Consider the following 16,178-nt stretch of genomic DNA (forward strand, 5'->3'; position numbering starts at 1 on the left):
CTGTCACTCTGTACTTCCTGCTGTTGGAAAAAACACATGAATGTCATGAAAGGAAATCTTTAAAAAGAGTCCCGTATTTTTGTGTGTGTGTGTGTGTATATATATATATATATATATATATATATATATATATATATATATATATATATATATATATATATATATATATATATATATATATACACACACACACACACACACACACACATACATTTTTAAATCTGTGACATCAGGATTCAGAAATTAAGCCCAGAGAGACAAACTATACAGTTGTGTATCATTTAGTCATGTCAGTGTGTTATCTTAATTGTTTTCCTTGTATCTACAACGACAGGAAAAAACAAAGCCAAGAAGGCAAAATATGCGTCTGCTGTGGAGCCGCTACAGGAAGGTGAAGAAGTGACAGACACGACGGGCAAAAAGTGGAGGCTGGTGAAACTGCTCAGTCAGAGCACAACAGAGCTCCTCTACGAAGGTGAGGCTGTGTACATATCATCGTGGGAACCTGGGGAAGTAAAGAAAGAAAGAAGATAGTTTATTCATGATGATAATACTACATTTATTGCTAAATATCTAAATTCAATCAATCTGAACAGTTTTAACAGGTGAATTTCATAAAAGCACATTTTGTACCATTTTGTATAGAAAGTGATGGCTAACCTAGTTTAGTGGACAGAACTGCAGTTTTCTTCAAGACAAAATAGCAATTGACCTTTTAATAATAATAATAATAATAATAATAATAATAATAATAATAATAATGGTAGAAAAGAGCCTATATTGTCACAATTAAATAACGTTGTTTTGTCTTTTTTCAGTGTTGCAAATAGTTCCAAAATCCAATCCAAAGGAATCAAATGTCATCCTCAAACTGGTAAGTACTGCCCCAACTCTTTTTTTTTTTTAAAGTACTGATGAATTATAATCACAGATGTCCCATAAATAGTAAATACAAATATCGCTCTTCTGTAGACTTTCCTGAGTGGGATCGATAAAGTTCATCTTGTGTTATTTTTCTTCATCTTAGGGAGCTAAAGTAGGAAGAATCTTCAATGAGCAGAACTTTCTACAGAGAGCTGCTAAACCTGCGTCAGGTAAGGATTTAGTGTTTCTCTAGTTTAGTCCCTCCAAATCCTTTTCTGTTCCCTACGGGGGTCTGGCTGCCGTCATACCAGGACTTATTTATTTTGTCAAAACAAAGACGGTTGCAGTATTTATCGCTGTCAAGTACTTCAGTTGTTATATTGGCTGTATCATGCTGCTAAATAATCTGAGTTATAAAAGGTGACAAAACTGAAACAAAGCTACTAACAAGTAAGTCGACAGTTAGAAGTGTTCTGACAGTTTGTCACAAGATCTAGTTTCACAATAACCATTCGTCTTTTTATTTAAGAAAAGCAGAAGTGGACAACAATGTATTCAACAGGAGCAATTAAACCATTTGAATACAATCCTGGTTTGTCCGTAGTGTAACTTTAAACGTGAACCACACGTGGTAATAAACTGTTGTTTCTCTCTAGTTGACAAGTGGATCAAACAGAACAAGATGGACTTGCTGGGCATTCCTTCCTGTGTTGGTTTTGGTCTTCATTTAGAGTCCTACAGGTGTGAAAATGTTATATATGAAAGAGTTTAACAGCAACATTGTTCTGCTATGAATGTTCTTTATTTAATTTTGTTTATAGGTTTCTGATTTTCCCCAACATGGGCCAATCTCTCCAGTCAGTCATGAAAGAAAAAGCAGGGCTTCTGTCTGAGAAAACTGTCTTTCACCTCGCCTGCAGAATAGTGAGTGTAAACTTAATGTCTTGTTTTTCAGACAATATTCTTGATTTCCCCCTCACCTAATAATCATTGACGTTTCTTTCTCCTTCAGTTAGATGTGCTGCAGTATATCCATGCAAACGAGTATGTTCATGCTGATATCAATGCAGAAAACATTTTCATACATCTCGGACAGAAGTCACAGGTGAAAAATATGCTCCAACTGTAAGCTGTCAGTTCCCATGATTGAAATGTGTTTTCCTTTGACCGCTTTTTGCTTGTGTGTGTGCGTGAGATTAGGTATACCTCGTAGGATACTGCCATGCCTTCAGGTACTGTCCCGGTGGACAACATGTAGAGTACCGTGAAGACAGCAGAACACAACATGAGGGCACCATGGAGTTCATCAGCCTGGACGCACATAAGGGAGCTGGTGAGTCACTTCTGTGGTTCACTGATTCCTCTTCCCACTAACATCAGCAAAACCGACGCCATTTCATTCTATAAGCTTAACCAAAGAAGCCTAAACAACATTATACAACATCTGAAAACCTCCTCCTGCTGCTTGTGATTTCTACCAACACACTTTTTCAAAAATATTTCACACTGCATGACCACTGATCTTTTACAGATTGTAAACACATCCCTTCTCTCAGGTTTCTTCTCACAAGCCCGACAAACTTCAGTTATTAAACTACTCTTAAAGAAGGCTAGTTTAGACCCTGAAAGATTGAAAATCTATGGGCCAATATCAAACCTTCCATTTTTAAGTAAAATAATGGAAAAAGTGTTTTTTCAACAGCTGAACAACTTCTTGGCCAAAAATAACTGTTTTGATGTCTTCCACTCTGGCTTTCGTCAGCACCACAGTACTGAAACTGCTCTTTTTAAGGTTTTTAACGACATCCACATAAACACAGACACTGGCAGAACTTCAGTCTTAGTATTACTGGATCTCAGTGCTGCATTCGACACGGTCCATCATGACTAATACTAGACAGACTGAAAGTCACACTATGAGACTAATTTTGTTATTGTGGTATTCTTTAGTTTAGGAGTCACTCATAGGTGGACTGCGGTCCAGGTCCGGACCCAGATGCCGTTGTATCTGGACTCACACCTAAAATCAAAAGATAATTAAAAGTTATACAATTTTGACAGAGAGCATCTATTTCAAACGGCAGAGCTTTATAGTCTTTATGGCACTCGTCTAGGAAACACACCAACCAAATCAAAAAAGTCATTAGACATCATTGTGATGTTCCAGACCTTCTTATGAGGAAATTCTCTCGAACTGGACTTTGTTGAATTTTTATTGAATACCCCTTCTTTCAACATTTGACTTTGAGTCACTATAAAAAACACAAAAGAAGGTGATATGTACGTCTGAGAATTGTTTTGTGGTGTTGATGCATCTAAAAAGGTAAATGTGTGAGGAAAAACCGATGTTGCATTAATGTGTATCCTCCTTTAAGCTCCGTCTCGACGCAGTGACCTGCAGTCTCTGGGTTACTGCATGCTGCGTTGGCACACAGGAGCGCTGCCGTGGACCCTCCTCACTGACCCGGCCCAGGTAGCCGCTCAGAAGCAGAGGTGAGAGAGACGGGGTATCGTCACTGGGATGTTTAAAGTCTAGACACCTTTGATTCACCATAGTAAGACTGAATTGTATCAACATGCCTGCATAACATAAACCAATATGATGAGGTTATTATTATAATACAAAGAAAGTAAGTACTTTAAGTAGTTGTCTTTGTAGGTACACTGAGGATGTTCCTGCGTTGTTGAGTCACTGCTTTAAGAAGAAGCGAGTTTCCAGTGAGTTAACATGTTTGTTATATAACACGTAAGTGTTTGATCAAGTGCATTTTCTGATATATTTGTGTGTTTGTCTGTGTCACGATGTAGAGGCATTTAAAACGTACTTGACTGAAGTGATGACTCTGCAGTACTCTGAGCAGCCGGACTACTCGGCGCTGAAGGCTGGACTCACTGCCGCTTTGCTGCAGCTTGGGGGCTCACTGGAGCTGCCGCTCAGTCTTTAGGGGAGGACTCTTCTCTGCAGCTCAGAAACAAGTATGTACACATGACATGTGGTTCTTGGGTTATATTACAGGGTCCAGACACTACACAACCAGAAAACTTAATCGGCAGAATATTCAATATTTTTCTTTCACTATGAGTAAGAGTTCGCTCCACTGAGTGAGTCCACTTAAGCTTGTGGGCTGTGACACATTGTCTTCCGTTATGTTTTTTTATTTTTTAATATATTTTGTGAAAAAACTTTATGAAGATATATTGATCCCTTGCATTTACAGCTGCAGTTCCACTCTTACATTAAATACAAATTTGAAGGTGATGAACAATTTTTATACAGGACACAAATAATTCAGGTGAAAGTAAGAAAGAAATGTGCCTCTCATGCTCAGCGAATATCAAACCTAAAATGTTGAAAGTTAAGTACCTTGTGCATTCTGTGTGCTAATTGTATTTTCAAATATTTACTGTGTTTTATGCTTCCAGAGAAATGGAACAAAAAGAAGAACATTTTTCAAAATGTTCAACTTGTTTTTATCATGCCATGTTTTATCTGTTAGGTTTTATGCACTGAATATAGTGTTGTAGAGTTCAATGTGACACTCGTGTTCTGTCATTGGGTTTTGATGTGGATACTTTTTAAACATTTATGATATTGTGGGTTCTCATAGATTAGTGTTTTTACAGTTACAAGAGCTCACGTCAATGTGAGCACGATGAAAGATCTTCATATTTGCTGCATGCATTTGGGTTTTCTTGACACATTGTTTAATGTGTCAGTGTTCCTCTTTTAACTGATTGCCTGTTGCAACTGTTTTTGACTTGAATGTTTTACTACTGAACATTTCCTTTCCTTAAAATGAGCCAACACACAGATGTAGAATAACACAAATTCCACACATGTAGGCGTAGGTAGCAGTGCCTTAGTGCCATTTGGCTTCATCAGAAACACCATCATTCATTTATACATACTCACTTCATGGAGTGTCATGTTTTTTGTGCTCTTGTTGTAATGCATTCTGTCACAATCCTTATTACAGATTAAACCGATTCATTCAACACAACAGACGTGTTAATTTGAAAGAAACCTTTATAAAGTTGAAACATTTCTGAACATAAACATTTTAACATTTCAAGACGTATACAATTCTTTATATGAAACAGTAAATATATCTTATTGTGCACACTCTTAAAGTAATTCAGAAAATAAACACTTATCTTTTGCCTGATCTCTTCTGTCGTGGCATTTAAAACCATACATCTGTCACTTGAGGCACTTTCTGAATGAGGAGGCTTATGTAGAACAATGGGAAGCATGATGCTGAAAGACTATAGCGCCCCTGTGAGGCGGCTTTTGAACAGCTACAGACCTGATGACTTCCTCGCACTGAAGCCTAGCTTACACGCTTAAACTGATCAGTTGAGCTTTTTATACAGACATGCTGGCAGTGTGAGGCAGCTACACATGCAGGTTTAAATATAGTTTTACACTGCAGAGTGTTTTCATCTTGGACCAAAGTTCGAGGAGAAACTCAAGACTCCCAAGTGTTTATATTCAGTCCTAATATCACTAATGTTCCTTGTGTTGCTCTGAAGGTTGAATGTAACTTCTGCACTCCGTGTGTATTTCTGGATAATCAACGGTCTCCGATGCCGAAAAATGAAAAGATATTGTCAGGATACTTTCCAGGATTAGAAGTGACTTGATCTCCAGAGCACATTGATGAAAAACTTCAGACAAACATCACATGCTCACGAATTCTTTATCTGTCACCAACAGTGAAAAGAGCTCTGGGCCGTAAACTGATTTAACACTGATTCGTTTGTTGTTTATATACCGATGGCTTTGAATGCAAACTTGGGACAACACAGTAAGTGCTTGTAGGCTTATCCATCAACTTAAACTAATAAATGCTCTGTAATAAAGCCACAAACAAGGCCGCTTTTAGCTGCTCCTGAAATGTTTTGGACATTGAATTTTTACATGACAGGAACAGTTTATGAAAGTGTAAACTAAGTGGTGTCCCACTTCAACCTAGGCAACATGATGTTTGTGTGTTGAAATAATGAGGACTCTGAAGGGACTTTTCTTTTGGGGAGGGGAGGGGCTTTCAGTCATGACCGAGGTGCAGACACCTCAAGGTTTATTTAGGCAAATATGTGCACAAACTCAACTGTGATGGAGGAGCTTGTTTGTCTGAGCAGTAAGTGGAACATCCTCCAGGAGATGAGGTGTGTAACAGGGAGATGGCATGAGTAGGTCAGAGTGGGAGAAATGGTTTAGCTATGGTTCCACTGTGCCATCAGAAAACAGTAGTGGCTAAATGGGTGGGAGTAGTGGGGCGCTCCTCTTGACCATGTGACGTGTCCTCTCCTGAAAGATTAAAAACAGTGGGAATTAACAAACTCCTCACGCCTCCAAATTCTGTGTTGACATGAACAACTACAGCCTCTGTTTACAGGCAAACTCTTCTCACCGAGTTTTTCGTCTCCCTTTTCCTCGCTGTGCTCCTCCCTCTCTTCGGGCATCTCCATTTGACACAAGTCCTGCACGTCCCCAACACTTGACTCCTTTTTAAAAATCAATGTTCCATTTCTTTAAACTCACATGTGATTAACATGGCATTAACAAGCATTAATCGGATACTTTGATTACCTGCGATTCAGAGAAACGATCTTCATCGGAGTTCCTGAATCCTTCTGGTGCCTCCATCAGGATCAGTAGAGCGTCTGCCTCCTCATCGCTGCAGAGTGAGACACATAACAGTAGACTAATGTAACAGTGACATGCATGGTGGGGCAAATGTAAACTCTTTAGTTGCATGAATACACTGTATTACTGACATATATGGATGTTTCCATCTATGTACTTTGTTCCGTACAGCCGGATTCATTTGGAGATATTTGGCTGATTTAGAGTGAAGTTGGTCAGTGAGATTTATGGGATTTGAGTAACCATAAGACTTTCTTTAGTATGATCTTTGGTTGTGTTCACGTCATAATTTAGACCATAAATATTTTTTTAAATTAGCCACGTTGGAGGTGTTGGGAATTTCTGCAAACTAATTTCTGCAAACTACAATATCTCCGACAGACCATTGGCAAATTGACAACAAACTTCACGCAAAAGCAGTTACATCTATTTTCTCTAATTTTTCATTTAGAAAGGTTTCATACTGTTTGTCGTTTCAATTGTTAAATCACTACAAATACTTTTACTACAAAATACTACAAAACAGTATAGAGTGTTGTTTTTTTAGTTGTTTGACTGCAATGGTTGAATTGAGGAATACCATCTGGGAATAATGCTCCCTTGTCAGAATAATGTGTGACAGGAAGTTTTATTATGTTTATTAGTAACGTGAAATGAAAATTTGTTGAGATGAAATACTTGAAAGGTGCCACATTCCACTCCGAACAATGATTACCAACACTGACCTTCTCCCAGAGTAAAAGTTTTCTTCATCCTCCACTTTCTCTTCCACTATTTTGTTTTGGTTCTCTTCATGTTGCCCATCATCCTCTTTATTTTCTCCTTTGTCTTCCTGTTCCCTGTCTTCCTCCTTCTTTTCTCCTTTGTCTTCTTGTTGTACCATGTCTTCCTCCTCTTCCTCCTCAAGATCAGAGCAGTTGAGAAAGTCAAAACTTTCAAGGGCTGTCTCGACTTCCAAAGTGAAACTAGAAGAAGTAGGAAAAGAAACCTATAGGGGAAAACAAATGCAATTGTTTAAATATCACCGTCACTACATCTTTGCATCTACAAACTTTACAAGAACAAAAGGAGTGAATGAATCTCACCGTCAGAGCGTCCTCTGGTGGTTTTGACTCCTGGACGGACGGATGTGGCCCGCTGTGTTTCTCTGATGCTTCTACCCGGCGTCCCTCTCCTGCTCTAGTGGTGCGGTCCTCAGTTTCTGCTTCAGTCTTTCCAGCCTTTACTGACGAATCCTCAGGTGCGTCATCTTTTTCTTCCTTAGCTGAAATACAAACTTGTGGGACGCCACTTTCAGACAAATCCTGTGCTTCTATCAGCGACACAGGAACTACAGAGGAAACATCAGGGCACAAGCAGCTCAGGTCTGCTGAGGATTCAGAGAGATTAGCTGATTGGACAGACACTCTATCAGTCACACTGCAGTCTGGACTATGAGAGCAGGAAGTCTGCAGATGGCCATTGGGCACCGCATCTGCCTGAGTAAAAACCTCCCCAGCTTCTGTCTCATCTTCCTCTTGGTTAGATGACAGCGACGGCGTCGACACGCTGGACTTGTGCGGCGTGAAGGATAGCTGAGGGGTGAGAGGGGTTTGCAGCATGTTGGAGGCCGTCAGCCGCTGAGCGTGGTGAGCCAAAGCCGGACTGGAGGAGTCGTCAGAGGATTCAGAGGAGTTGGACCAGACGGTCCCGTTCTCCATTTCCCCCTGTCGTTTCAGCAGAGACTAGACAGGAAACAAGACACAGACAACATTGATGGAAATATATGATCATGTTACCGCAGGATTACAGATTCTATGTACATGTTGGTCATCAAATTGAATCCGGAATAATACAGTGGCCCCCAAACTGTGGGTCAGAGAGGAATTGAAAGGCAGGCAACAGAGGCTAAAAAATGTGGAACTAAAGTTAAATGATTTGGTGTCATGTGTGACTAATAGAGTGAGTGGGATGTGAAACTTTTTCTGCTCCAAAAGGCGGCATGACAGAAAGGTTTTTGAGAACCAGTCAGTCATTCTATTGACTGGAGCTTATTTATAAAAGTATCTATATATGAACACAGCAACCATTTGGAGATTCACAGGGACAGATTTATCTGTGTGCTACGTCATATATACATCTAATATATAACTTGTTTCGTTCATTTACAGATTACAATATGTAGGGAATGTTAATTTATCAATTTAGTCTATGGTAACTTGTAATATTCTACACTAAACGATTATCGCTGTTTGTTGCTTTTTATACACAGAAACAAAGAATCACTTGTAACTCAATTCATTGACACAGACAGTGATCAATAAGTAGGCCTTAAAACACTACATATAATCATTTATACAGTTGAGGCTGATAAATGTCTGTGATTGTCTCCATTTTAGATCAACACATAATCAGGCTTTCTCTATTATCTATTGTAATCTATTCATTGTTTGGTTACTATGAACTAAACAAACTATGTCCCAACACACCGACTGTACGGAGATGAATCTGGGTGTTGTGCGGCTGAATTCACAACGCAAGGACGCCGTCCTGTCTGCCATGACGTTGTGGAACGCCTCCACCAGCGAGCGGCTCTGCCTGGACCCGCCCCGAGGCACGCTCTTCAGCGAGTTGAGGAAGAGGAGGGACATATTGGAGCTCTACTCAACCACTATTAAACAGCTACAGGGACCACAGCTCCGTCTATACATGCTGCTGCTGTCACACGTCCCGCTACTGCTATCGTTCATTCGCCTCACATGAGGCACGGCACTCACACCACCACATGTCCTAACACACAGCGCTCTGTGAATATCCTCACACACATCAGTGCTACCGCTACACACAAAGCAGTTGGGGAGCAGCTGAAATAGAACAAGCCAATGAAATGACAGTAGTAGCAGTAGTATCAGTAATATAAAACAGTGTGTAATGTATATTAAAATAATTAGCAGTTAAATATCCTTACAAACTCTAGGTAGTGTAACAGAGTAGGTGTGATGGTTTGTTAGTGTAGTATTCTGATAGGATCTCTTTTATTGTGACTCACATAAAACACCTGCTCCCGCATAGAGGGCGTGTCAGGAGGGCTCTGATTGGACAGCAGACGTTTGGAAACTGTACTCGAGGAGGATGTCTGGTCGTCCTTATCAAACGGACTGAAAAAAACAAAGCAAGACTGAGAGACGGAACAAAACAAAAACCGAGATAAGCATGTTCAAAGTTTCAAATGACAAAGATAAAAGAGGCCATGCAAGGTTTAAGTACCTCCAGGTGACCTCTAGGTTCAGCTTCACTGTCCCGAGGTCATTGATGTCCACGGCGAGCGTCTGGGGAAGCGGGCAGAACAGGTCGAGCATTTCGCAGGACACGCTGCCCACCACCACGTGATTGGCCAGGCTCTTCAGCTCTGTCACCTTGACACCCAAAATAAACAAACCGGGAAATGAGGATAGGCCGAGACCGTGGGGACAATTAGCTATAGCGAGCAGTCTGTTTGAACGCATGTAGTAACTTAGAGGATAAGGCTGGCGACCGAACAAATTGCCTCTAGTTTATTTTGAGCTGGTGCTGTAATTACAATCATTGTTGTTTTTCTCTTTTTAAAGCCGATTTCATTACCTTGATTGACAGCAGTTCTGTGACGAGAGGCAGGAAGACGTACTCTTCACTGTCCCATATCTGCTTGTTGCTGACTTCCACGCGGCCTCGTAGCCTCCAGCGTTGCCGCCCATAACGCATGAGGACCTGATGGGGCCAAAAACAGCCGATGTGACGCGGTGAAGGCAGAGACTCACAGAGCACAAGGAGTGTCTACATGCTCGTATTGGTGTTTCTTACCTCATACTGGTCACCAGCACACAGGCGTGCAAAGCCAGCGAGGCCTGGAACATCCGCAAGAAGAAAATGAGAACTATATAAATGTATAATAACGCAGAGTGAAGAAAATAGGAAGTGGTAGAAAGTGACTCACCCTTCATCTTGACATGAAATTCTCCCATCTGGCTTTCTAATTCACTCTCAAGTGAGCACATGTGCTGCAGAGGCACAAGGATTTGAACAACATAATAACAGCGATTGGTTAGAACATAACACCATACAGTACACAGTCAGATATTTATTTTAAACGAAAAGAAACTCCAGCACAAAGAATCCAGTGTCTTTGCTGCAACATGCAAACACACTGACATCCTCTCAGTCACTTGCCTCTGTACATTCCCTGTAGCCTTTGTTGGCTTCACTCAGGCTCTCTCTGGCCTCCTTGCTGCCAGTGGCAGAGTTAAAAGCTGCCACCATCTTACTCGCTCCGTCACGCAGCCGCCGCTGTATACAATAAGCATCGTAAAGCTCCTCAACCTGGAAAAGCAAATATCGCACACGTTAATGTAATGCTAGATTCTCACCAGAAGAGAGAATGAAAATTAATATTATCACAAATGTACTTTTTATTAGTGTCTTGAAAATTGGATGAAATGTAGATATACATATATCATGTATTTAATTAATTCCTCATATAAATACACACCTTGCTGAGGTGGAACTCCAGGCGACGCATAAACCTCTCTATACCTTTCACTTGCTACAAAAGAAAATATATAAATTATTAAACTTGGCAAACAAAAGATGAAAGTCGCAGTGTGCTGCACTGGCGTCTGTATTCACCAGGTGTGAATGAAACTCACCTTATCCAACTCATACAAAGACCCCTGCAAAGGAAATAACACATTTAGCATCAACATTGTCAAATTAACATCCTGACTGACGGGCGACGATAGCGTCCAGACCGGTATGAATGACAGTTCATACTGGGGATACTGGTTCGACGACATGAGTTCTCACCAAACGACCGTTCCTCTTATTCTCTCTGGTCTGGTGACCCAGACTGTCCAGCTCCAGCTGGTGGACCTGCAAGTATGACCTGACAAGAAAATAACATCATTGTTAATTATTTATTTATTTATTTATTTACTATGTGGTGGTTTTTCTGTGATTTTCCACCTGGCAGCTGTCCACTGGAATCATTGCAAACAGAGCCTGAGATGTGTTTACTCACTGTAAGCCTCGACGCAAGGCAGCGTACACTTCATCCAGCCGCTCGGGCTGCGGAGTTTTAGTGGGTGGCAGTTTTGTGGAGCCTGTGAACATCCTGCTTCCTTACAAGGCACGTTTCTCTTGGATAAAACAGTGCTGAGCGAGGGAGAGCAACATAGGATCACTTCTGATAAGACCTCCGTGGTTATTTCAATCAAAGCACATTAGAAATTAAGGCATCAAGGAAATTGGCAGGACAGAGAGTGACAAACAAAGAGTAATGCTGACCTGCTGAGTACGAAGAGATTGTCACTACTGTAGCATGCTTGGAGAGTTGAGTGCAGCACTGTGGCTTTAACAAACTGATGGACATGTCCTGTAATTACACAAAAAGGAGACATTAGAGACAAAAATGTCCCTCTTCACTTCATACCTCACAGTACCTGACAGGATTTTTTGTTCTTACTCTGTGATTATCACAACGTCTGATAATTACAGAGGTCAATGGAGGAAAAATTGGTGGAGGAAAAAAGAAGATAGGAACCGTTCTTTCACTTCCTCGGTCTGTCCACATTGTTTTGTTGAAAGTCTGAGACGGTGAACGACATGCATGCAGCAACCACAGTGGCCACCACTGACAACAGTAAAGAGTACATTCTGCGTTTGCTTCTCTTCCCCTTCCTTCCCTACTTCTCCACCCCCTCCACATCCAACACCAGAGTACAGGAAGTCTCATGTCTGACTCTACACAGGAAATTCTACACAGAAGTTTGCCTCAAGAATATAAAACTATCCCTCTGGTATGTGCCAGGATGTCCAAAATGTTACCTTTTTTACTACAAAATAAATCATTAAATGTGCCAATTAGCGTGATGCCTCAAGTCGGGGGAAACCATAGGAAGAAAGGGTCCTGCACGAGCTAATCTAGTCATAAAAGAGATTACAGATTTAAACCAAGCTAAAGCTGTCAAAGCAGGAGCCAAACCCATATTAACACATTGGATCTGTGAATGAGACAGGACAGAGCTACTGGGGACATATGCTGCCCATTGTCTTCCACTGAACTCAAACCCAGAAGAGAAATGCGTCTTATTATAACAGATGGTATTAAATGCTTTAACCACACAGATTACGGTTTTGTAAAATCGAAGCCTTGTTAGGGACAACATTGCTGACATGAGAATAAGATGTATACACCCTGCTGTCTTTCTATGTTCTCCTGCCACACAAAGAGGCCGTGGGCTCGGGTGCTCCAGGCCAGGGGTCCAGTTAAACCGCTAATCTTAGCTGCATACTGGGAGGATTAACTACAGTTGGTCAGGGGCTAGAATATGGCAAAGAAATGGTGCCATACCAGAGAGCCTTTACGGATTAAACACCCTACCACCAACCACATTTTGCCAAGCATGGCCCAAGAACATGTGCTGGACTACAAACTGCACCCTGAGGTGGGCACAGCTGTGAAAGTGAAAAGTCATCATGATGATGAACACGTCTTACACACTCCCACCCACCCATAAATAGCTCCGCAGACTTCTGAGGGCCATTTACCTCTCTGTCAGATGTGCTTTTATCCCTTTCCTTACATTAGAGATCATTAACTGGATTAATCCTCTCCGAGCGGCGGGAACAAAGAGGACCCTGTTTCCAATCACCTCACAAGACTGGAGTTTTGTTGAAAAAAGCTTTTGGTTCATGCTCTGCTTTCACAAGCACATGCAGCATGTGGGTAGATTGGGTTTACGAAAACCTCAGAATCATTAATGGTTCACAATCATTTCTCTTGACAAAGGAATTGATCACTGAAGAGGGATGCGTTTTTAAACAATATGTAAATGTATTGTTTAGTCTAGAAATCGTCACAAATAACATGTCAATATAGATCGATTTAAAAACGTGCAACGGTAAACTTCAGATACAGGTCTGACGTTGGAATGAGTAGACACTTTTTGCTTGATAATTTATAAAATAAATAAAAAATGTGACAATTATTAAAATAGTTGATGATTAATCGAGGTTTCGGCCCTAAAATCACGATGCATCGCATCTTAAACTGGTTTAATCTGACCATGAGTTGCTCGATGTGTTATCACACAGAAAGTCGTGCATGTGACGTTTCGAGATTAGTCATAATCATAACTGGAAGCAATTTATTGTCGCTCAGATGATCCGATAATAGACTAATGATGGATCCTGGGGATCATTGGTGCAGATATAAACACAACTACGCAGCTCACACCCCAACCGACCAGTGTTCATCCATACTTTGGGGGTCTCGGTGTGTTTGAGGAGGAAGAGGAGGAGGAGGAGGAGGGGGAATGGTGTTACAATAAAATGCCACCACCTCCAACATAACTCTAGATTACTGGATTAGCCTAACCCGGCGGCAGCAGGCCACTGAGTCGGATCAACACGCTCACACATCCCGCCGTTGCTCTTTAAAGTCAAACGGGAAAGGATGGAGCTCAAACGGCACATTTTAGGGAACCGGAGTCGAGCCAGATTTTGTATTCGGCACATATCCCACCGCAGCCCCCGGAGCTCATCACAGGCCACAAAAAAAAGTCCACTCGTCCCTAGCAGGACCCCCAACATCCTGTCCACCCACCCAAAGTTTAGGTCCAACCAGCACACGATCAACGCCAAAGACAGCACGGAAAATTATGGATTAAGTCAATCTCAGCCAGCTGGCGGATGTGTTTTCGATAACATCACAGGAAAGCAACTTCACGTCGGATGGACTCATGCCCATGTAGAGAAAAACAATTTACAGCCTTGTTCTGTGACCTTGCGGACAAAAGCAGCGCCCTCCTACCTCTGTTTTAATGTCCGACCCCCCGGAGAACAGGACCGGATTCTCATTTCCAACGCGATGCTCAGTTTGCAGAGGTTTACAGTTATTCTGGGCGCTGTCCCTCTCCTTGATTTCGCAGTTTTTTGTGTCCACAATCAAGCTGACGGCAGCTGCCACCACTAACTTCCGGTTATGGGTTTTCAATATAAAAGCAAAATAAAGTGAAGAGAGATGTGCAGCAAACGTACGCAGACACGAATGAGATGTATTGCACAAGGTTTATAAATTATATATATATGTGATACACATAGTGCATAGTACTAACACAAGAAGTATAAAAAACAAAGCCATTTACCAGTGTGCATACATTTACATATCACCTTCTGGACTCAGAAGGTGATATGTAAATGAAACGTTAGGTTAATATTTAAATTAACGTTAGGTTAAGTGAGACCGCAGCTACATATTTCAGGAGGTTTGACGCTTTCGCACGTTAAACAATAAACAGAGTGCAATAAATGGAACATGTTTACATTTACAATTAAATCTACAATATAATATCAAATGAATAAATACTGGCTACACATGATAGTAACAGTCTATTGGTGTGTCATAGTTATCCATTTCAAAACATACATCAATTTGTACTCAAATTATGTTCCTATATATGTAGCTTCACCCAATTGTGAACAGCTTCAAACACCTTCATCAAAGCTATAAAACGTTAGAATTGAATAAAGAAAAGCTCGCACGCTTTTTATTTTGAAATGTCGTTTTAGCAGCCGGAAACCGTGTTACTGCTAGTTGCTGTGGCAACAAGGATGTCCCTCAGCCTGTCACCGTTTGCTGCTCCTTGCATTTCGCTATCGTCAAACGGAAAATAGTCGACACCCAAGGGTGGCCAGTGAAACGAGTATGTTCAACTCTCGCAGTTAAATTTACCAGATGCAAGGAGCGAGGTTGTCCGAGTCTGACCGAGAGGGGGAAGGAGGGAGGGTGGACGGAGGGGGGGCAACAACATGTGGCGCTTTTTCCTCCAGATTTCCTACAAAACAGGACGTAGCAGCTGACAAAACCGAGAGGGTCGCTTTTAATCTTCGAGATTAAATGAAAGTCCATTGCCGGCTAAAATTTGCGCTTTATAAGATTAATAAAACAATAATTTAAGCGTTAACGTTTACTGGATACCACCGCCAACTTGTAAACACAGTTTAAACACGTTAGTGCGACAAAAGTCTAAGTAACGTCATTATATCTAACGTTACCTAACGTTAGACATAATACAGCTACCTCGCGTTAGACAAAATTAACATATCTAGCTACCTCACGTTGGCTATATAATGACGCTCATACGTCATAGCTATAATACTAATAATAATAGTGATCAGGTGGAGTCAAGCTCACAGAGACTTCTAAAACTATTGCATGACTGAGGTTCACAAAGCACATACAGCACCAAGGCACAACATCTGTGTCGGACACAGAAAAACAACACGGACTTAACTATTTCACAGAAAAATAACGTTGAAGACATTGCCATTAAATTAAAGTAATACATTAAATATTGTCCACGAAAAACTGGGATTATGCAGCCCTTCTTCCACGGTAGCGACAACATGTGAGCAATATTATTCGAAACCAATAGCTGGAGCTCAATGCCTTGATACAATTGGAAGTAGGATTTCGAAAAACTGCAATGAAGCAGACTTTAAATCAAATAACATTTGCGGCACAGACACCATTACGTTTACCAATAACTGTATTTATAAAAGCAACAGCAGATTAGGAAACAAACGAAAATATTGGAAAGTACAATGGAATGCCAGTTGAGGACTTGATAATTATCCCCAACAGGCTCTT

General features: G+C 41.0%; 2 protein-coding genes across 5 annotated transcripts in view; one reads left to right on the top strand and one right to left on the bottom strand.

Annotated features, from left to right (window-relative positions):
• Positions 1-4,865, top strand: part of vrk3 (VRK serine/threonine kinase 3) — a 6,749-nt gene extending 1,884 nt beyond the window's left edge. For 3 of the 4 annotated variants that reach the window (XM_068577503.1, XM_068577661.1, XM_068577748.1), the window contains exons 6-15: positions 335-475; positions 819-874; positions 1,028-1,094; positions 1,521-1,605; positions 1,686-1,788; positions 1,877-1,969; positions 2,065-2,197; positions 3,240-3,357; positions 3,524-3,582; positions 3,673-4,865. In XM_068577503.1, coding sequence (XP_068433604.1) covers positions 335-475; positions 819-874; positions 1,028-1,094; positions 1,521-1,605; positions 1,686-1,788; positions 1,877-1,969; positions 2,065-2,197; positions 3,240-3,357; positions 3,524-3,582; positions 3,673-3,809 — 992 coding nt within the window. In that variant the 3' untranslated portion in view covers positions 3,810-4,865. The remainder of the gene's footprint in view (positions 1-334; positions 476-818; positions 875-1,027; positions 1,095-1,520; positions 1,606-1,685; positions 1,789-1,876; positions 1,970-2,064; positions 2,198-3,239; positions 3,358-3,523; positions 3,583-3,672) is intronic. The other variant, XM_068577578.1, reaches the window with a different exon arrangement.
• An 8-nt stretch (positions 4,866-4,873) lies between these two features.
• Positions 4,874-14,477, bottom strand: LOC137785828 (rho family-interacting cell polarization regulator 1-like). The gene is made up of 17 exons (XM_068577390.1): positions 14,340-14,477; positions 11,813-11,900; positions 11,547-11,680; positions 11,333-11,411; positions 11,176-11,199; positions 11,019-11,072; positions 10,700-10,849; positions 10,467-10,530; positions 10,334-10,377; positions 10,115-10,240; positions 9,761-9,909; positions 9,543-9,651; positions 7,600-8,238; positions 7,240-7,502; positions 6,458-6,545; positions 6,279-6,372; positions 4,874-6,175 (listed from the first exon to the last, which is right to left on the bottom strand). The coding sequence occupies exons 3-17, from the start codon at positions 11,636-11,638 to the stop codon at positions 6,105-6,107; spliced, it is 2,046 nt and encodes a 681-aa protein (XP_068433491.1). The 5' UTR covers positions 11,639-11,680; positions 11,813-11,900; positions 14,340-14,477; the 3' UTR covers positions 4,874-6,104.
• Between the last annotated feature and the right edge of the window lie 1,701 nt (positions 14,478-16,178).

Source organism: Clinocottus analis, unplaced genomic scaffold, assembly GCF_023055335.1.
Source record: "Clinocottus analis isolate CAN_PGR_092001 unplaced genomic scaffold, fCliAna1.0.p SCAF_1, whole genome shotgun sequence".
In the NCBI taxonomy this organism is placed as follows: Eukaryota; Metazoa; Chordata; class Actinopteri; order Perciformes; family Cottidae; genus Clinocottus; species Clinocottus analis.